Source organism: Typha angustifolia, chromosome 13, assembly GCF_048772165.1.
Source record: "Typha angustifolia cultivar Huaian chromosome 13, ASM4877216v1, whole genome shotgun sequence".
Classification (NCBI taxonomy): Eukaryota; Viridiplantae; Streptophyta; class Magnoliopsida; order Poales; family Typhaceae; genus Typha; species Typha angustifolia.
The window spans coordinates 5,197,150-5,219,712 of NC_133251.1; the positions used below are offsets into that span (position 1 = coordinate 5,197,150).

Genomic DNA, 22,563 nt, shown 5'->3' on the forward strand with positions numbered 1-22,563 from the left:
AAGAGTTTAACTAGAAAGCACTCTTGATGTAAAATAATGACCCTTTTAATTTTAAGTTTGATAAGCAATCTATTTTGGTAAATAAATTTAGAATAAAGCTAGTTTGATCAACCACTTCAAAATTAGTATATCTCCTATAATTAAGGTATAATCATACCTATCACAATCATATCTAAAATAGAAAAATCTTAATGAAAGAAAAGAAAGTATAATCCGTACACGTAATTAAATCTTTTTGACTAATATATATATATTTTTTATGTAACGTGGTCTTGAATCGAGAAATGGATAAGGAGTATAAAAACTGGCTATTATAGTCGTTAGATTAATTTATAAATTTTAGAAGGGTATTAAAGTATTTGCTTATATATATATATATACTAGTGGATACGGATGTAGTGTTTCCACTGTTGGATCCGTTTTCGTGGCTACCACACGATCCCGCTCTCGCCTCTCAAAAATCTCGCCTCCACGGCGAATTGGCGTCTCACAACCTCCCTCCTCCTTCGAATCCCATGGCGACCGCTTCGCTCCTCAAATCCGTCTCCCTCCTCCGCTATCCATCCCAATCTCGACCTCCTCCATTGAGATTTAACCCTCTGCTCCCCAAGTTTCCCCTCCGTTTCCCCTCCCCTCCAATCCAAACCAATCGAGCCATCAAAATCTGCGCCGCCCAATCCAACCGTAACCGTAACCGTAACCCTAGCCCTAGTCCTTCTTCTCCCAGTTTGGAGGGCCGCACGAGCCCTTTTGATCACCTCATCAGTTCGGTTCTTGAAGCCTTGAAGCCATGGAAGAAGTCCGCGATCGCTTTGTTGCTTATTGGAGCCCTCGTGATGGTTGACCCTTTTAGTGCCCTCGCTGCATCGGGTGGAAGAATGGGGGGAAGTGCTTTCTCTTCTTCTTCCTCCAGGTCGAGATCTTCTCATTCCTCTTCGTATTCTCCTTCTTATTCGCGGAGTTATTCCGCTCCATTGACGGGGTCGTTTTATTCCGCGCCGTTCTATTCGTCTCCGATCTTGTCAGTGTCTGGTACGATTTCTACTATGATAGGGATCGCAGGGTTTTTCTTGCTTTTTGCCGCTCTTTCGGATTGGTCTGCTGGTGGAAGTGTTCTCACGGAGACGCAAAAGACGAGCGTAGTCAAGCTTCAGGTATGAGGAGCACATCTTTTATTAGAACCAATTCAATAATGGATGGAATTCAATTGAGTTCATTTGAAAGTGAATCCCATTGTTTGCAAAATAATGAAATTGAAATGAAATCCTTCTAATCTTGTTGTTTGTTTCAAGTTAGGAATTCATTACATTATATGTTCATCAACTAGAATGTAACAAAATACGTGTCAGGCAAATGAATTCCATTGAAATCATTCTCAAATAATTGGATTTCATTACATATACTGAAATCCATCCAAATCCACTGAAAATCAAATGCACATTAGGAGGAGGAAAGCAATTCTTGAAATCCAATTTTTAATTCTGACTTTTGTTTCTGGAAGTTTCACTAGTTCCTCAGCTGGCTCTGATTTTCAGGTTGGCTTATTGGGCATGGCTCGATCATTTCAAAGAGATCTTGATAAAATAGCTGAGAGTGCAGATACATCTACTCCACAGGGGTTGAATTATGTGTTGACAGGTAAAGCCGTATATTACAAGGTTCTAAAGTCCATTTCATATATTCGTTGCAACAATTTTATCCTGCACAGTGAACACACGGAAAGAACCAGTTTTGTGAGTGCTCATGTCCATATTTCTTCCATGGAAAATATATCATCTTCTTTCTAACTAGAATAAATAAAAATACTACACACTAAATTTTGTGTCTTATCTGTAGAATTCTTTCATACATGCGACCACTTTTCTGCCATCCATTCTGCCATTCTTTAGGTTTGCACAATAAGCTCTTCATCAGGCCCCTACTGACAGTTGCTAACAGGTTTTCTCTTTGTTCTTCCAATTCTTTGACTATGCACTTCATATGAACTAAAGGGCATTCAAATCATGAATCTCCATAGCAAGGTTTAGCAGGCAACATATATAGCTTTGTGCCTGTTGTAGAGTTTTTAAATGACTTGGACTATTCTCTAGGATGAATTGGGTATAGCCTTACTATTATGCTAGATGAGTCCATTATGTACCATAAGAGGCATTGTGTATAATTTGTAAAATGGCATTGTTTGACTAATTTCAGTTTGACTATTTTCAATTATGCCTGACTTCTAATTTATATTCTTCTAGGTATGTCTTGTTCTACCTATGGTTAGTTACCTTCTAATTAGGGGGTGTAAACGAGCTGTGCTTGAGAGGGCTTGAAGTTGCTTAGGCTTGGCTCGAAATTAGTTTAGGCTCAACTCACTTTATCTCAAGCCGAATAAATTTGAGCCCTAGCTGAGCTTGAACTGGAAATGAGCTGAGAAAACAGGAGGAAGAGAGGAAAGAGGAAGGAGAGGAGAGAGGTTAGCGTCGGTCTATACACTCTCATTGACATCGTTCTAATCCAAAGTGAGGGAGAAGAGAGGTGGAAGAATAATAAGGGATGAGAGGGTAAGAAATTGAGAGAGGGAAGGAGAAAGAGGAGTTATTGGGGGATGTATTGCTACAGTAGGGTTATATTTTGGTTTTTGGGTTGAAGAAGAGTTGGAAATGAGATGAGGAGGGAGAATAGTATAGGTTTGTCATAAGGAGAAAGAAAATGATAAATACAATAAGAAAATATGTGGGTCAGAATTTGATTAAATGAGATGGAATGAGAGAGATGTGATAGGTCATAGAGAAAAGAGAAAGTAATAACATAAGATAAGTAACAAAACTTGATGGCTGGTAAAATAATAGAGGAGAGAGAAGAAGATGGGATAAAAATAAATATATAAGGACAAAGTAATAAAATAAAGTTGACTGAAACAACTACTATATATATATATATATATATATATACAAATATTTATAATTTTGAGCTTTTCATGCTGGCAATTTTGTTTAGATTTGGCTCATTTATATACGAGCCGAGCCTTTGTCAAGCCGTAGCTGAGCCGAGCTCGAGTTGCTCGATTTTTTTGATAGCCCTACTTATGATACATCTACAAGTGCCAATTCATTTTCTAATTCCTCAAGATGAAGTCTATTTTCTAATAACTGAAATTTATCTTCTGCTTCACTGTTTGTTTACTTCTCAAGTTCTCATTAAATTGTCCTTGGATTACTTAGTTGCCCTACATTCCTATCTTTCATGTTCTTTGGAATCTCTTTTTCACTAGGTGAAGCTGGACTCTTTTCTTTGATTGAAGTTCTTTTTTTTTTACTCTTAATCTAGATCATAAACAAAATGAATTCCGATAGAGAAATGAATAGAACAAATCTGTTTGTTAAAAAAAAAGATTCCCTTTAGAGTAGTAAAAATTTGCTAAGAGAACTTGCAAACAAATTTTACACATGGATCCCAATTTTAATCGATCCCGATTCTAGCTCGAAATCAGTTTGATGAACCTTGTGATATACATGAAAGTCGGATATTTAAAATTCGGGTTTCAAAATGTTTCATAAAACATTCTTGGTGGAAAAACATGTGAGTGAAAGATCCCATTGGATCGAATTTGATCCATGAAGATAAGAAATAGTGAGAATTCTTGATCTCTCTTAATAATTCGAAGATTCAAGATTTGAATTGATGTCCTTCCATTGATTCCTGTGAAAGATGTCATTTCAATTGGAATTTGGTTATTCACAATATAAGATGATCCCTATTAAGCATCCATGGTTGAATGGTTAAAGTGGATTGGCTTTGATATGGATCGGCCGGTTTGGGTTGGGCCAGTTGAAACTCGACTGAAACTTATTGAAATGGTTTTTTTTTTTTAATGATTTAGGCCTAATATAGATAGATCCGACTTGAGAAACATCAATAATTAATGTCCCATGTTGCCTTCTTTTCGAGTTTTTAACTTTTAGTTTTTATCTTTCACACACACTCTTCTCTCATCCCGCATACTTCATCAAGCTCATCTAATAACTGATCCAATGAGCTCTTCCTATTGCTTTGCATAGTAATTTACGAGCATAGAAATTTATTGATCAAGTTCAAAATTTATCATTCTTTTTAGATTTCAAACGTGAGTAATTTTTATTTTCTTATTTTATTTTATGTACTTTTTTCTAAATATTTAGAAATATTTTCTTGCATTTCAAAATAATATTTATGATTTTTTGTAATAAAAAATAGTCTGATTCAATATGAGCGGCCGATTCGATCAGTACAACTCATACGTATTATTATTTTTTTTGGCAGTTGATCTCGAGTTTCAGAACTTTGATTTACGATATCCACATATAGAAGAACTATAGTAAAACTACAGTCCTAGTTGGCCGTCTCATGGCATCCAACTCTAGATAGTTATTTGTGCTTTATATTTTGCTATATATTTTATTTTGTTAGTTCATTGGGATAAATGTTTTTGCTATCTTCAAGTGTCCATAATTTGTTAGTTCTTCTATCCTTGATATCGTACGTAGTTTGACACTTCAACTTCTGTACTTTTAGAGACAGCATTGGCTTTGCTTCGCCATCCAGATTGCTGCATCTCTGCTTATTCGTCTGTAAGTGACTTCCCATTTTACTTGACACGTTTCTTAATGCTGAATGCATTTCATATTATTAAATTTTTTGTATGTTTGCAATCAGCATTTGAGATATTAATCTGTTTTGTTTGTCTTGTGTATGTAATCATGCGTTGAGATGTCTACAACTCTACATTATACAAACGTAAATTTATTCCTTCGTAAATACATGAAGACATGGGCTTATTAATGATAAATTGATAATGATGCTGTATATAGAAATTTGATATGTTGCAAGTTTTTTATACAAATCTTGTAAATACATGAGACTCTCTGACTTCTAAGAGTCCCAAAAAGAACAAAAAGACTTCTAAACTCATACAAGGAAAAATGAAATGCATTAGAAAAGGGCATTCTAATGCTGGAGGATCCTGCTGACGTAGGATCTTTGGAGGGAAGATATAGGTAAGTTTATCCTCATTTCTGAGGAGGTTGTTTCCATCTCAAGAATTCGTGACCTCTTGGAGACTTGGACTAAGGGGCAAGCTATACCACTTAATAAACACATTACTTGTACCTTGCTTTGGAGATTCAGCTATTTTGAGAATTAGTTTGTTGAGGATAGTCAAACAGGACATGCAGATATGTTTCTTATCTTTAAACTCTTTGCTCCAAGTTTCATGTTGTTGTCTTCAGCCTTTAGTATGCTCCTTTTACCATCAGATTTTGCTTAAATCCAAGGACGCTGAAATGAACATATCTGCTTGAATGCTCTGCTTGATAATCTGTGAATTTTTCACATTTATTTTCTCGAAACATGGCAACGTGAATTCAATGATACTATATTTCAATAAAGTCCAAACTTTAATCTTATATGTTAAATAATTGTGAATTCATGTTTTCTTATTCTTCCAGCTTTCCTTTCTTTTTATTTGGTTTGTTGTGTAAAACCCATACTGTGTGACCTTAGTAGACCATTTGCCCTCAGCTATTATCATCTATTGACTCTAATATGTATCTCCCTATAAAATTTTGTTATACATGTTGCACTCGGAAATAGGGCTTTGTAGTTAAGCATCATATTGAGTAAAACTAGTATTTTTTTGCGCAAAATTTTAGAAAGATGTTCTGAACCTGCAAGAGAGTTGACCTTTGTCCTGAATTCAAAAGAAATGTATTATTAGATATTTCTAAGTGTTAAGGATCTTTTCTCTTAATATTTTATGTTGCTCTTAGCAATCATAACAGTAGAAGCTTGGAATGTTGATAGTTAATGTATGCTAAATTACCACAGCTGGTATTGTGAATCTCTTTCCATGTTCTTGTGTGCCTAAGCACATTTGATATAGCACTATCTCACTGAATGGCACATTGATAGGTGGATACAAAACGAAGTATAGAAGATGGTGAGAAGCGTTTCAATCAACTTTCGATTGAGGAGCGAGGCAAATTTGATGAAGAGACACTTGTGAATGTGAACAGCATTAAAAGGCACAAAACGACCAACCAAAGATCAAGTAGCTTTAGCAATGAATATATTGTGGTAAGTAAAATTTTGGTGGATTGACTAATTTGCATCCCGCTATAGAAATTTCTCAATTTTTTGAAGCTTATAATTGATCCATGATGTTTGATTTGGATGATGCTGATTATCCAGATATTCTTGGTCTGTACTCTCTCTCTCTCTCTGTGTATATATATATCCTAGTCCATATAATTTTCTTAGAACTCATGACAAATTTTGAGATATTTTGCAATTTTTTTTGTGTTTTTGGAAACTTCACATCTCCCACAGCAATACTCGAGGTTTACTGTTACATGGCCTATGTTACAAGAACCTAGGTGCTTATAAAAGTGTAAAATGGAAGGTTACATACATAGCTAAGTTCCATTTTATGCATTTTACTTTTGAAAGTAGTCAGAAAATTTGATATTGCTATACTACATGATTATATGTTTCCATTTGTTGACCTAGCTTGAACAACAACCCAGCCTTTCCTATCCCAGATTCTCAAAGCATGTCTGGAGCTTTTTGAAGCATTATATGTTGATCCAAGATTAATTGAAATTATTCTTTATGTAAAATGTCAAATAGCTTGAGATCACAACTGCTGAGCCAATTTTTTGCTGATTCAAATTTAATGTGATTGTAGTAAGTCATCTTTAACATCTGAGATCTTAGATTGAATTTCCATGATCCCTCCATGCACTTTCAGATAACAATCCTGGTCGCTGCTGAGGGTGTACATAAGCTACCCACTATCAATAGCAGTTCAGACTTGAAGGTGGCACTACAAAAGCTTGGATCCATACCTTCCAGCAAAACTCTGGTATTTCTTGTGCCTTATAATTTCTATATTACCTTGTAACAGACGTCGAAAAGAAGAAAAATCCTCCATTTAGAGTCCTAGTGCTTATATTTTTCATGGCGAAAACTTTCGTTTGCAGGCTGTTGAGGTCTTGTGGACTCCTCAGAACGAGAACGACACACTATCGGAGCGGGAGCTCCTTGAAGACTATTCACTTTTGAGGCCCCTGTAGTATCACACGCCGAGTAGCAACTTGGTAACAAGTGAGTCGGTTATGAGTTATGGTCAGGTATTATAATTGTAAATGAGTAAGTGCATATATGTAAGCTCTCTGGTATGTTAATCCTCCGGGCGGAGGTTTCACAAAAATGTTGTTTATTTATAGCTTCATGTCTCTAACCACAGTATTTTGGTTGTTACCAACATTTGGCTATGGGGTTCTGCAATTTTGATCCACGCTCAATTCCAACAAGTTTCGTTGCCTTCCTTTTTTTGTAACTATTTAACTATACCAGGTATTCAAACCCAATTTGGCACAATGCTTTGATCCTACCCACCTGTGTTACAAGTTTTTGACTGGTCTAAATCTGCACAGGAAACACTGTACCCGCTTTTGATGAGGTACAAAATCACTTATTTGATTAGTTGAGTTTTGGTTCACGTGAATGTCTTACAAGATAGTATGTCCATGTCTGTAAAAATAAGACAGTACGTACATGTCTGTCAAAAAATGACAATTTAGCTATGTGTGCCAATTGTTCAATTTGCTATCTGTACCAAAAATCGAGTTAGTGATTTTTCTTGAATAATTTGTTATCTGAAAAAAATGATTCTCTTTTGTATGCGGAATAGAAGTCACTCTCTCTCTCTCTTAAACTAGTTTGTAACTCGCTTATTTGAATAATAATAATGTTTAGTTGTACGGTCATACAACTGGTCAATGGATAGCATGAAAGAGTCAGAAACCATACTAGGGTATGTAATGCTTCTTCTAAAGAGATGTCAATTATGTTTACTTATTAACGATGTTTTTTTTAAAAAAAAAATAGCAAATGCATACTCTTGTGTACATTATACATAATTTATCATAAAATAAATGTGTTTAGTATAAAAAAAATACAATTGCATTGGGTTTTAAGAACCCAATCTTATTATTAATAAAATTCAAGATTTCTTTTTTTTTGTTCATGCAAATAGCCTCCAATGATCAGATAAGCTTGACTGAATGGGATAGTGGGTAGCCTAGACGTACACTATTACAACCTTTTGTTTTTTTAAGGGAAATCTATAAAAAAAATTCCTCATCCCCATGCCTCAAAACGACCTTATGACTGACAGGAGCCCAATAATAGCGTATTGGCAGATATTATGTTATACATATATAATATGAACAGCAATATTTGTACCTAAATAGTTGAGCTTAAAAATTGTATACCTGGACGACCACTTCGACGCCACGCATGGAATTAGTTAATCTTTTAGCCGGCGGGAGATCATTTGGTGCTGCGTAAATAAAATCGACGAACTATTCATTGGTTTACACACAAGAAATTTATAGCTATAAGCACCAAATCGATGAAGTATTCATTGGTTTACCCAAAATTTTCTATAGCTACTTAGATAATTATAAAAATTATAATTATACCTCTGTGTATTTTAACTGTACTCCTCACTATTTTGCTATTTATTCGTGAAAAAAAAATAGACTCCAATAAAATATTATTAGTTTTGGAGTAGATAATTTGCAACTCACCTATTTCGAAACCTTTTTTTTATATGCATACTAATCTTGCGCAGCCTTTTATTTATTTATTTATTTATCTCCTTCCAACAAGGTAGTGAGGAGGAGGAGGAGGAGCCGTGGAGATCCCGGTTCCTTCACAACTACATGTGTATATCTTATCGATCTATCTGTCTATTTATCCGACGTTCTTATCCACAAAGAAGTGGGATAACTCTTTTCACATTCCTCTCCGAACCTCCCAAAGTCCTACACCTCGAATAAGCCAACGATGCTCCGGATACTCGCAAAGCAACAACCATGGAGGAGGCGCCTCCAACCGCATCAGACCCGATTGGCCTTCTCCTCCGCCGTCCTCCCCGACGGCATCGATCGGAATTCCGATTCCTTCGCTTGCAACTCTGCCGCCGTCGACGATCTCATCTCCAATCTCCACTCCCAGATTCAAAAGGTCCGCCCCACTCCTCTTCGAACTGGATTTTTTTTTTTTTTTTGGGTGGAAGACTAGACATTTGTGTAATCGTTGCTTCGACAGGTTCTTGGCGGCGGAGGTGCTGAAGCAGTGAAGCGGAATAGGAGTCGCAACAAGCTCCTCCCGAGGGACCGGATCGATCGCTTGGTTGATCCTGGATCGTCGTTTCTTGAGCTTTCTCAGGTTTGTTAATGTTAGAATTTAAATATCGGTGATGATTGGTTTGGGTTCACTTCTGTTGGATTTCGTAAAAATTGATGATTAATGACATAAATGGATATCTATTTGAGTGAATTTTGCTGTTTTTGTAGTTTTTTGTGCTATTCCTTTCTTCTTATTCGTTTAATATTTTGTTTCGCCATCTTCTATCTTGCAGGGAGCCTGAAATTGTAAATGTGTAGTTTCACTTCATTGGTCTCCTTGCTTGTTAGTGCAAAAAACATAGTAACAAGCTAGATAGGTGCAGGTTAATTATACTAACTATTCATTTGGGTTTTGTTCTTCTCTCTGGAGAATAGTTGTGGGCTGATTAAACTATTGATTTGCACATGAAGTATATTATTATCTCTTTGTGGAGTTCTCCACTTGGTATAAATTTGGATGTGTTGAGGGATAGCAGGATATTCATTGCAAGATAGGATTTTTTAGAAGAGATTCAACAGATTACTTATTGAAGAAGAAGTGCAAAAAAAGACTGTCCCTAAACTGCCTATTAGGGCTTCAGTTAATGAACTGTCCCCTAAACCATTCTTGTGGAATTCGTCTTAACAAAGTAACAGGCTTGTTTAAAGAGTTGGAAAAAGCTCAATACTGAAAAGTCCAACAAGTGTGCAAAATTAGAATGAATATCCAATGCAAGGACACTTCTAGTAAGACATTATCGTCTAGGTAATACTGATAGCGGTAAGCTGCTACTTCAGGCAACTACATAATAGGCTGAATGGTAGCAGACTGCTTATTAGCTTAGGTACTTTTTAACTTGTTGATCTATATGAGTATGCATTCAAACTTAATTTATCTTCGAATTGTCTAATGATTTACATCAATAATATGAGTTGTATTTTTCTATAGTAACTACAACTTATCATTTTGAAGCCATGTTAGATCACAAAATTACCATGACTTTATAACATTTAACATAATCATACTTATTTACTGCATACTCATTTGGTTGTCCCTATTATTTTTGTTCCTATTCTACCGAAGGGATTTAGTTTAATTTTTAGCCTCTGTTATATATTCATAAATTTCACTGCTGATGCAGCTAGGTTATAGTCTTTGCCTCCTCTGATCCTAATTAGTTTTAAGCCATGAAGCTTGCAGGTTATGACCTTTATGAGGAATCATTACCATCTGGTGGAATTATTACTGGAATAGGTCCTGTACATGGACGGCTGTGTATGTTTGTCGCCAATGACCCCACCACAAAAGGAGGCACATATTATCCTATCACTGTCAAGAAGCATCTGAGGGCACAAGAAATTGCTTCTCAATGCAAATTGCCTTGTATATATCTTGTTGATAGTGGAGGTGCTAATCTTCCAAGACAGGCTGAAGTATTTCCTGACAGAGATAACTTTGGTAGAATATTCTATAACCAAGCAAAAATGTCTGCGGAGGGCATTCCTCAGATTGCATTGGTTTTAGGTTCTTGTACTGCTGGTGGTGCCTACATACCGGCAATGGCTGATGAAAGTGTTATGGTCAAGGGCAATGGCACAATATTTTTAGCTGGTCCTCCCCTTGTAAAGGTTAGTATTTGGTGTCAGTTTTCATTCATGTTTTGGCAGCACTTATGCAACTTTGACTAAATTCTTCAAGGAAACTTCGAACATCTTTTAAAATCTGGGCTAGTTTTGAAGCAAATTTGTAGGCTGCTACAGGAGAGGAGGTATCTGCTGAGGATTTGGGAGGGGCTTCCATGCATTGTAAGATATCAGGGGTATCTGATTATTATGCAGAAGGTATGTTTGGTTAATTTCCATACAATTGAAAAGTGCATTAACTTTACATTGGATGCCGACTTTCTCCAATTTATGCTCATTTATGTTTGATTGCTGTTTCTTGTCACTCAATTTTCAAGATTGAGCACCTAATACCCATAGAAACACATAAATGTAACTCTGTAAGCTGTTCTTAATAGTTAGAATGACATCTGAAATGCTTGTCTTGACTTATAATGCTCTTCTTAATTGTTACTTCAGAACAATTTTGGCATCTATTCTTAGATTCAAGAATCTCCGACTCTGGAATAAACAATGGGTATTCTTATTTTTGGTTTGTCTCTGGTTAATACCTCCATTTTATAGTTTCATTAGTGAAGCTTTGTAAGTCTAAACTTCCAGATGCGCATATACATGTATATGCCATTATTCTAAAATATTAAGTTGTTAGGAAATAATAGTTTAATTTTTTTATATTCTAACAATCCCTCACATTGGGCTTTAGACATTTTAATAGCCCTAGAAGCGGATTTAGATATGTTGGTTGAGGTTAACTTTATATTTTAAATGATAGATAGCTCTGGTGAGATTTAAACAGAATACCTCTTACTCTTATACCATGATAATTCACAAATTACTCTAAAACCTTATGTTGTTAGAAAATGGTATACATATATATATATATATATATATATATATGTATGTATGTATGTATATATATGGAAAAGATTGAAAGAGGAAAGAGAGTTATGAGACATGACACGAATGCATATAACATAAAGTACCAAGATAATGCCCAGGGTAATATTGATGAGGATGTTTCCAACTTACTTGTGGCATTTACAGTGACATCGACAAATATTTCTTACAATCACATTAACAGTCCAGTAATCCTGTTGGCTTGGTCGAGAATCAAGACCTTATGCTTCTCATCTATTTCTTTTTTTCTTCACTGCTCTCCAAAGGATTCTCATATACTACGTATTATGTAGACGTACTAAAATGCTTCTACCATTTTAGATGACATATTGTTGTATTTTTCTGTGCTCTATCATCTTATATTTTTTTCCTTGCACTATTATAATGGGGCATATGGCTACATATGCTGGCTATAACCATTTAGTTTTCCCAATTTTTCAGCTGCTAACTGGTACTAAACACTAGCTCTTTGTTTCCTTTTCTTCCACACTGCTCTCGTCCATATTACATTTCTGTCCCCTCCCAATGTTCTTTATTTCTTGAAAGGAAAAAAAAATATTGCACTTATGTATTCCTGATAATATATTTTGTTGCCAAATTTGATGTAGATGAACTCCATGGCCTAGTAATAGGGAGAAACATTGTCAAGAACTTACACATGGCTGGAAAAGGAGCACATAGTTCACCAAGTATTTCTTTTGATTACAGAGAACCATTATATGATATAAAGGAACTTCGCTCAATTGCACCAAATGATCAGAAGCAGCCATTTGACATTCGATCAGTAATTGCTCGTATTGTAGATGGCAGTGAATTTGATGAATTCAAGAAGTTATATGGAACTGTAAGAGTTTTTATATCCTGGACCATGATATCTTTTATCTACAAAATTGTGGATTAACTTTATGTGTACATAGACACTTGTAACAGGTTTTGCAAGGATCTGTGGACAACCAGTTGGTATAATAGGAAACAATGGCATATTATTCACTGAATCTGCTCTAAAAGGTTCCCACTTCATTCAATTATGTGACCAGCGAAATATCCCTTTGATATTCCTTCAAAATATCACTGGATTTATGGTATGGTTTTGGACTTATCTTTCTTGTCAGAATTTTATTAATTGATTATGCATCTATACACATGCACAGTATCACAAGGTTAATCTAGTAACTGGACAAATCTTTTACTTGTTGGAAGCCGAGTCTGATGTATATTTTTGGTATTGGTGCTAACTGCATAGTACATTTCATCATTCATTAACTTTGCCAACCAAATGGTTATCACATACAGAGAATTCATTTATACATAAATAGAAAGTATAAAGAGCCATCATCATATAATCTTGCGTTTGTTTTTACTTATATCTTAGTAGATAACTGGATATCGCTTTGAATAAGGGTGACACTTCACATAAAACAAAAGTAGCCTATGAACAACTACCCACAATCCACAAAATGTCCTTGCAATAACAGCAACCCTAAACAACCAACCCACAAAAGAAACCCAGGAACTACCACACAACCAAACTGTTCCACCTACACCCATCCAGAATTGTTTGTTAGAATTTTACATTAGAGTTTCTGGGTTTTAAGAATTTATTAGACTTCTTTTCTTTGGTGAGACTTTAAAGTAGCAAACATTGGTCACCCTGTCAAAACCAGATGTAAGATGATTTGACAAGACAGTTATCATGTTTACTTGGCTAATTTTCTTTAAATAGACAAACCATACATTATGATTGAAATTTAAAAGAATTGGAAAAATTGGTTAAAACATATTATGAAGGAAAATTCTGTTAGAATTTAAATAGACAGTTACCTCCCAGTGTAATTGAATACACTCATTCTATCTAGTGCAGTTGTGTTGTACATGCTGGCTTGAATGACCAGCCTGATTGGTGCAGGCCGAGAGTAGTCCTTATTTGCTGAGATCCTGATTTAGTCATACGACATTGTGAGATACCATGCAAATGATGATATGTCAGATATTAGACTCTTCTTGCCTGTCTTTGGGCTTTTATGCTCAGCAACTAAACTTTGTTCATCCAAATCTTCCATAGCCATCAGGATCAAAGATGCAAAGGCAAAATAACGCCTCATACCATACAGCTCATTTTTATTACCCAAATTATACAATTCTGGAACACCTTACCTCGTCCATTTCAGACTTTGATGGGCTTTCCTAAGAAAATCAAATACTCAGTTTTTGGTATCTTGTTTTATTGTTGTCGTAAATGGTGTATGCTTTTGTCACATAGTATTGTGTATGCTGGATACTCCATTTTATTTTGGTTGAAGTTTAGAATTATGTCATTTGGATATACATAACATTTGCTTATCAAAGTGGATGTATAACTTATTTTGATTTTACCGCTATTTGATTAAATGGATGGACCATATTTTTGCTCATTGTTGATAAATTGTTTAATAGGTTGGGTCAAAATCTGAAGCCAGTGGTATTGCAAAAGCTGGAGCTAAAATGGTTATGGCAGTTTCCTGTTCAAAGGTCAGACTTCCTACCAGTTTTTCTTCTGTAAATGCATCTCGGAAGGCATTCTTTTTGCTCCATGCTTATACCTGAATGGACACATTTTAAGGAACACCAGAAGAGTTCTCAAACTAGCACTCGACTATTTGATGATACTCAATTTAGCTCATGGTTGTTATAGTTAACATTACTTATTGCTTGTCTGTACTGTTATTATTCTTGTGCATAAAATTGACAACTGGTAACTTCTGAATCTGTAAACATACTGAAAAGTTAGTCATTAAATGAGAGGAGTAATGTGAATATTCCCTCTTGAGAAAGTAAAATTACTTTGTTTAAATAGTTCGTTGCTGCTCTCACTTGTCACTAGATTATGCCCTGATAAATTTTGCTAATCAGAAACTGGTCTTCATTTTTTAAGGTTCCAAAAATAACAATCATTGTTGGTGGAAGTTTTGGAGCTGGGAATTATGGAATGTGTGGACGTGCATACAGTCCTAATTTCTTGTTTCTCTGGCCTACTGCTAAGATATCCGTAATGGGTGGCATTCAGGTAACAGATGATTAATTCACATACTGCTGAGACTCGTCTTCATTAAAAAGCATGCCAATTTCGAAAATTTTTCTTCTCTACTGGCATCTGCATGATTATTTTGCAACCATGTATCAGTGGAATTTAATTATTTAAGATTTAGCTCCAAAATGCTGATACAAAATTCTACCTTAAGGTCTCGTTGTATATGGTTGATATCATAAGTCAACAAAACAATGATCATTCTGAGATATTAGATCTTTACTAGAAGTATGATGCTCTTTCCAAGGATATAACGTAACGTAATGAGGCATTCTTTTCTTCTATGGTAATAAATGAAGGTCAAGTAGTTTGTGCTGGTGTTACACTCATATCTATTAACATAAATAATATTAGCTTGTTGAGATGCTTGCCACTGGATTTAATTAGCCAGATCTGGCCCGTAAAACAGAAGTTCTAGAAGGAGACTTACATTTATATAGACATGAGAACACCCAGTTTCTTTCCTCGAAATTCTGAACTTTATTTCCTTTACAGGCTGCAGGTGTTCTTGCCCAGATAGAGAGGAACAACAAGAAAAGGCAGGGAGTTGAGGTACTGCTCTGACTTCTTTATTTTAATGAAATCAACAAATAGCACAAAATATTTAAGATATTATATTAGACCGGATTAGATGGTCTGGCACAGAACTTGGATTCAGAGACCCTCTCAGAATGAACTTCTTGATGTGGGCTAATGGGTTGTATTCATTAGAAATCACGACTTCATCAGTTCTCTTCCGTTCTAGACTTATGTAGTTTAAATAGCTGCGGTGAATCACATGCACCAACCTTTATTTCTTGCAGTGGACCAAAGATGAAGAAGAAAGCTTCAAAGGTCGAGTTGTGGAAGCCTATGAGAGAGAAGGAAGTCCATATTACTCGACTGCGAGGCTCTGGGATGATGGAATTATAGACCCTGCAGACACAAGGAAAGTTCTGAGCCTTTGTCTTTCTGCTTCTGCTAAGCCAATCCCAGAAGACACAAAATATGGTGTCTTCAGGATGTAACTGTAATAATTATTTCTTCGCAAGACAATTTTAGTCAATAAATAAATAAAGTTAGATGGAAGCCTGAAAGGCAGCCATTATCAGATATTTTTTGTGATCTTGTAGGAACTTTGAGAAGACATAGCGGGTATTATACTTATCAAGTCTTTTGAATATAATTCATCATGTCATAAGTATATAGTATAAATGGTACAGTGATATTTAAACAGTACAACTTAGTTGTGAAGTAGTGGATAAGACTACCAGTTTTGTATGACAGATTCCAGTGTTTGAATGCGTTCATGGCTTAAAATATACACTAAGGCATCGATAGGTTCTTGCATAGTAGAAGTTTTTAAAGATAATTTTATACACATCTCTTAAATATAAATTATGTACACATCTATTCATATTCTATTATTTAGTTGTAAAATATAATAATTATTTTGAATAAATTTATGTAAGAATTTGTTTTTAATTACTAACTATGAATAAGTATGTTAATTATATTAAAAATCTTATTTAGAAAATGTGCATAATTTTATTATACTTTTTATCTGTGATAAAATTTGTATTTAATTTATCGTGTAACTTACCTTATATAAAATTTAATTAAAATACATATAAGTAAATATTTAGTTATAAAATATTCATGAATAAATATCCCTTACGAACTGTCACATAAAAGCAAGCACTTTTAAGCTGTACAGAGACTCCTGCAATCTTCCCACAAGAAGCCATCTGATTCAGAGGAGCAAATGAAAACAGACAAAAAATTTGAACATGAGACTAATCCAAATGCCACATGGACAGCTCTTAGCTGGGCAGATAACTGAAAGTCGTTGACGAATCAAATATTGGCATTTTATTTGGATTGGAACAATGCTAAAAGTATATGAATGCATCCCTTAATTGCTGATTGCCTGAGCCAAATGTTATACACATTGTCTGATTAGATGTCCAACAATTCAAGATGTCGAGAAAGTCCAAGTACAGTGTTATTAAAAAAGATCTACAACTAATTCCATCCACAATATTTAAAAGCAGAGAAAAACTTTTATCTGCATCTGTAGACAGAACTATGAAAGCTAACTTGCAGATTTTATTTTAAAAAAGCAAATTAGCTCTCAGATTCCACAGAAGCATTTGCTGCAAGTTGTTGCTCTTCCAAAAGCTTCATTTGGCGTTCAGCATGTTCTCTTTCACATTGGCTGATTCCCATAATAATGTCAAGCATAGTTCCAGTAGTACCGAAGAAGACCAATGGTGCGAACGACTTCCTCTTTATACCCACAGGAATTGCAACTAGAGCCCCAAGTACCGAGAACACCCATGTGCCAAGTGCACTGCATGTTTTGAAAAGAAATTATCAGCCTACATCATAACTTTAGCGAGTGTACATGCTCATTACTTCTTTTCTGAAAATGACATGTGGTACAATTATCCAATGAATTCCTGCAATGAAGTTTGGGCATTCTTTTTTGTGTACATAACTTATTTGCAATGTAACAACTCGGTACCATGCATAGGGAGAGGGCTTTGCCTGATTCAGGCACAACTGAAGGAATGAAGGAAAATCTGAGTGTCAGATGACAACTTGGCATAAATCCTCCTTAAAAATTGGGACAAGATGCCTAACAGTAGCAAAGTATGATGAGCAGCCTTTCATAAATGCAAAATGTTGCTAACTAGGATAAGCACTTTAGTCATGAGGATAGTGATACACCAAATACATCTGAATGTCTGATCCGAGTGGATGAAAGTTATTGATTCATTGCAGAGTGATTCCTCAAAATTACAGGCTTATTAGTAGTATATAAAAAAAAGAAAGAAGGAAAACACCAATTGATAAACTCTTATACTTTTCTAGAGCTAGACTGGAATACCAACAGTACAATCAGGATAAGTGCAAGATGAAGAGGCAGCCAAAATAACAATCCACAGTGTTGATCAAACCTAAATACTTAAAAATGTTGACAAACTAACAATTAACTTATTAAGTTATGTTGATCCCTCCTACTCCCTCATCATCTGAACATAAATATGTAGCTTTTCAGTAGATTACATGTTTTCATATGATCCATGTGCTAGACGCAATTAAACCTATTAAAATTTTTTGAATTTGTTAACAACAATTAGAGGCCTGTATTCTTATTTTCTTCTTCATATGCCACATTTTCTATATTCTCAGTTGCATGAGCCTATATAGCAACCAAGAAAGATGGACAAGATTACTTATCGACTAGCCTTATTAATTATTACTTCCCGACCAAGGCCCTCTAGTGCTTGAATACTCCTACAGCATGGAGTGGGGCAAAAAATAACTAGAGGATTGATGTTAGGTTGTCAGCACGTCTTAAGTGTTTGGTAATTATTCTATGGAACCTTTTAAATTTGAGTTGTGCATCAGCTGATCTACAAAATTAATACAAGGAAGTAGCATAAAATTAATTCAAGAAAGTAGTAAAGCACAGGTTCTACATCCCTCTCGAATTAAGCAAATAAATCGTCAAGTACCTCCAAAATATGAATTCATTTTTCTCCTACAATCTTCAATTGCCATAGATGAAGAATTAATTACTTCGATCTTATAGTTAAATTGCAATTTGTGCCTTTGCGGCAATGAATATGAGTGATATGACTAGATCTCTAAATTAACTTGTATTACTTCACATAGTCATGCATCACAGCCACTAAATTCCAACTATATAGCTGCTTTACATTGCTAACATGAAGCTTCAGATAGTTCATCCTGATTAAGAAAGTATCTATCAGGAGATATTTGAGGATTTAAATGTAACAATAATATGCATAGTCTCTCTAATGGCAAAGGTGGAGTAAATTCCTGGAAGCCTACTTTTGTAGAGCTACTTCCTTTTAAGTTTAAACCAACATAAGAAAGTAGGATGAAGTCATGAAACATAACATATTCTAGTAAAGTCAACTGATCACAACATAAAGTGACTAGATCCACCATATAGGATGAAACTCAGGTAATCCTTTCAATGATACAGTTGATAATTAAGGAGAAAATAGAAAAGTACTTAAAGACAATGCAACCCTAAGCTTAATCTTCTTTTAATGTGGCAAAATATTATGGATATTCCCAGATGACTCTTTGAGAAACTTTATTTGCTGTACTTATGGAGACCACTTTAACAGTATTAGTTAAGCATACTATAGTAACTTAGTAAGTTACTGAGTGGAACTTGAGTTTCTAGCAGTATAGCATACACTACATCTACATATGCATAGCTTCTTGAGTCACTATTAAGGACAAAACACCATCAATTATAAAAACCACATGGCTTATATCTCCAGGTTGCATAGGAGAAATACATCTAATGTTGGCAACAACTCACTTCCTTATCTATGTTTAACTAATCTACATGGAAAATAGTTCAATCTGGGAAAATGACCAAATGTGACACATGTGCTGATATGCATGCTATGGAACTTATCTTGATAGTGATATAAAGAAAGAGCTAAAGACATTAGCTACTCCTGTTGCAAGATGGTATACCTCCATCATTACTCTCCACATTACCCCTTGCAAAATTCCGGCAGACAAAAAAAGAAGAAATTTCCATATATGAGGCCCACGGCCATGGGTCTTTAACAGCTTATACCACTTATCTAGTTTTGGAATGTGATCTGCAAGAAAAATAGAAGCACGCCAAGGATACTTTATTCTGTAGGTACATGATCTTCTGCAGATGTGATCGGATTAACAGAATTTAACAATGACCACTTTTGGTCATCCTAAAACTCTGCTTGATTCTCCGATGCATTTTGGGTCTTAAGTATTTATAAAAAATTACATAGGCATGTAAAAGATGCAATCTTTTTATACTTCTTCTAAAATTTGTCATACTAAAACCCTCAAATTCACTAATTTCCTCCGAGATTCGAGCAGATGGAAATTTTTTTGACGAGATCTAAATCGAAGGAACAAACTACCTAAGAATTGATAGGAGAAAGGAGATCTCACTTAGAAACGGAGCAGTCCTCGAGTTGCTTCACGCTTCCGTCGCCGCCACCGCCACCGCTTCCGCCCACTACTCTCTCCATCTCCAGTTGCTCTGATCGAAGCCTCGTGGGCTGGGCCGGCTTTGCCCATGTACTCGTTCCGAGTTCGGTTCAGATAAAAAAAAACCCGGTCCAACTACAGGGTTCAGTTCATATTTCTTATTTGCACTTCTGGTTCAACTTTTGCTTCTTGTTACAGAAGAGAGACCAAGTTACCAAGCGGGTTTTTTTTGCAATTTAAATATATTCAATCTTTTTTATTTATAGTAATGGATTCTAGTGTGTACTACATATATAAATTATATGCATTCGAATTATAATAAATCTTATATAGAAAATATATACAGTCAATATTATATGCTAAACTAAAAAATCAAATACAATTAATTCTACGACGATACTTTTTTATTAATTATTTATTTTATCACTTTTCCTTGAATGTGTTGTACTCCTTATCAGATGAGAAAATAAGTAATGTACATATTGTCAATTCTAACATTGATAGCATTGTGTTTATTGCTATTCTTCTTATCTCAACTAGCATCCAAGTACTTTGCTTCTGAACCTCAGTGAATTATCCAAAATTTTCAAGCTCCATGATATCTTTCAGAGCAAATATTTTCCCCAAGTGCATAACTTGTTGATTCTATGAACACATGTTAATTCTTTTCTGAAAAAGAAAAAGGAGACTCTGATGTCAAATGTAGAGCATCCCTTACTGCAGAAATAGATCATATCGATTACGAAAACATACCATTGCCTCTCACCGTAATCGTAGCGATTACGAGGTTAGATTTCCCTTGCCTAAAGTTGATGGAATAGAATGCATGTAGTTATATTCAGTGCAAATTTTCCCTTTATTTTTCCTATGGATCTCAAGCATCCGTCGAACTAGCTGCCTGAATAATTCTGCCTGAACTCAGAGTGCTAGTTCTGAGTTCCTTGCTTTGAGATATTACCCCTTTATTGATAGTCCTAGTCTGATGACATAGTTTTCCTCTGATAATTCATCAGTGTTTTTGTCTTGTTATAATAATTCGATGAATCTATAACGCGAAATATAAATGGATAATGTGATCATTTGGACTATGTTAAGTGGCATATACTCTACTAGTGAGGCTGCAACTATTGCCAATGCTGCACCTGACAAGCATGTCAGGCCTACAAGACTGAGCTGCTGAGGATACTCCTTTAATGTTATAGCCTAAAAAACAGCAAGAAAGAAAGAAGAATTGATGCAAGAACGCAATTTAGCAACTCTCAATATAGTAAATGATTAGAAACTCTCAGTTGACGCTGGTTACTTGAAGTATCATAAAACTAGAGAAACTGAAGCATGAAAAAACTAAGTAGATAGAGCCCTTCACAAAGTCTTTACTGATTGACTCTGTTCTGCTCTCTTGATTCACTGTCGCATTTGAGGAACTTCTTATCATCATTAATCCCTTATATGGCGTCATCAACATCGCACCTGATACTGAAATTGTTGTCTCTAATACCTTAGCGATGCTTCTCTTGAGATTCCAGTTAACATTCTCCAGCCTTAGAAATTAATCATGAAGCTAATTAGATTCTATTTTAATGAAAGATATAGTATGATTTATGTTTCAAACTGACCGAAGAATCCAAGCCATTATGAAGATGGCAACTGTAAAGGCAGCTGAAGTTTGCTTCATTCCTAAATAGTATAAGTTCTAAACCAAAACTGGACTATAAAAGGGAAAAAAACATTAAGAATATGTGCCTTGCTACAATTAAACAACTATAGAAAATAGCAGGGAAAATAATCCGAGTGATACGATCTTAAATAGTACAGATTGTGTTAGCCTTGTTCTTCAGTTCCTGCCACCAGAAAAAAAAAAAAGCATTCAAATGTAACTAAGTATTCACTAAAACAATGACCAAGCAAATGGCGCGATCACAATAGCGGCAAGGAGGTGTCAATAGACTACAAATATGATAGGGCTCATGCCTCCATTGAGCGCAAATTTGGTTATTATGGTCATCCCACCCATCCCAATCTGGACCAAGATCATGAACACATTAGGCTTGAGATCTCTCCAAATTCCAGATGGGCTTGTGAAGTCTCTTTGGTTATCCATGGATCCCTACTCCTTAGCTTTGCAATAAGCTTCTGCACTATTCCTTCACCCCAGTTGTGCATTATGTACATTAGACCTCACATTTCTCTCTTCACAAGATATGGACTTCCCTTGGTGCTTGTAAGCTACAAGAGTTGCACTATTCAGTTTGAACCAGCCTCCACTATCAGAGGAGGATTCATATATGTGTCACCAAAAGTGGGGGCTTTGATCACTTGAAACCAAAAATCATTTCCAGTTGAGCTTTGGCAGGAATTATTGTATGATTGAGATTGACTATCTTATTGCTTTAGATAGACAATGTCAGATTAGTGCAAGTGTAGCGGATGATTTAAGAAAAGAGGTGTGTGATCTTCATGATGTTCCAATTATAGTAACCGTCTATAGATGCCATACAGTTTATAGTGTGTTAACTGGAGAAGAGTAATGCTATGAGGTAAGAGTGTAAAATATGGGAAGGCTGACAAGTATTTGAGTGTTATACAAGTAATACAGTGAGTATTCATTAATAATTAGGCAATATTTACAATTAACCTTGTCATGTAGATGTTAGGACATTCCACTGGTAGGCAAAAGGTCATTAAATAAAGGACAGGAAGCATTTTGCATTGCATATTAGCACCCTTATTTGGTTATTTTCCCAAAAGACTGAATAAATTTAAAGG

The 22,563-nt window shown here is 35.2% G+C and overlaps 3 protein-coding genes across 3 annotated transcripts; 2 read left to right on the forward strand and 1 right to left on the reverse strand.

Annotated features, from left to right (window-relative positions):
• Positions 1–417: 417 nt before the first annotated feature.
• On the forward strand, positions 418–7,334 carry LOC140775030 (FLUCTUATING-LIGHT-ACCLIMATION protein 1, chloroplastic). The gene is made up of 6 exons (XM_073118250.1): positions 418–1,154; positions 1,536–1,638; positions 4,537–4,592; positions 5,932–6,096; positions 6,770–6,883; positions 7,002–7,334. The coding sequence occupies exons 1-6, from the start codon at positions 516–518 to the stop codon at positions 7,092–7,094; spliced, it is 1,170 nt and encodes a 389-aa protein (XP_072974351.1). The 5' UTR covers positions 418–515; the 3' UTR covers positions 7,095–7,334.
• Positions 7,335–8,710: 1,376 nt separating this feature from the next.
• Positions 8,711–15,873, forward strand: LOC140775029 (methylcrotonoyl-CoA carboxylase beta chain, mitochondrial). Its single transcript, XM_073118249.1, has 10 exons — positions 8,711–9,054; positions 9,139–9,258; positions 10,392–10,826; positions 10,949–11,039; positions 12,326–12,561; positions 12,635–12,799; positions 14,151–14,225; positions 14,629–14,760; positions 15,277–15,333; positions 15,585–15,873. The coding sequence occupies exons 1-10, from the start codon at positions 8,875–8,877 to the stop codon at positions 15,786–15,788; spliced, it is 1,695 nt and encodes a 564-aa protein (XP_072974350.1). The 5' UTR covers positions 8,711–8,874; the 3' UTR covers positions 15,789–15,873.
• Positions 15,874–16,659: 786 nt separating this feature from the next.
• Positions 16,660–19,892, reverse strand: LOC140774071 (uncharacterized). The gene is made up of 2 exons (XM_073116915.1): positions 19,759–19,892; positions 16,660–17,113 (listed from the first exon to the last, which is right to left on the reverse strand). The coding sequence occupies exons 1-2, from the start codon at positions 19,836–19,838 to the stop codon at positions 16,888–16,890; spliced, it is 306 nt and encodes a 101-aa protein (XP_072973016.1). The 5' UTR covers positions 19,839–19,892; the 3' UTR covers positions 16,660–16,887.
• Between the last annotated feature and the right edge of the window lie 2,671 nt (positions 19,893–22,563).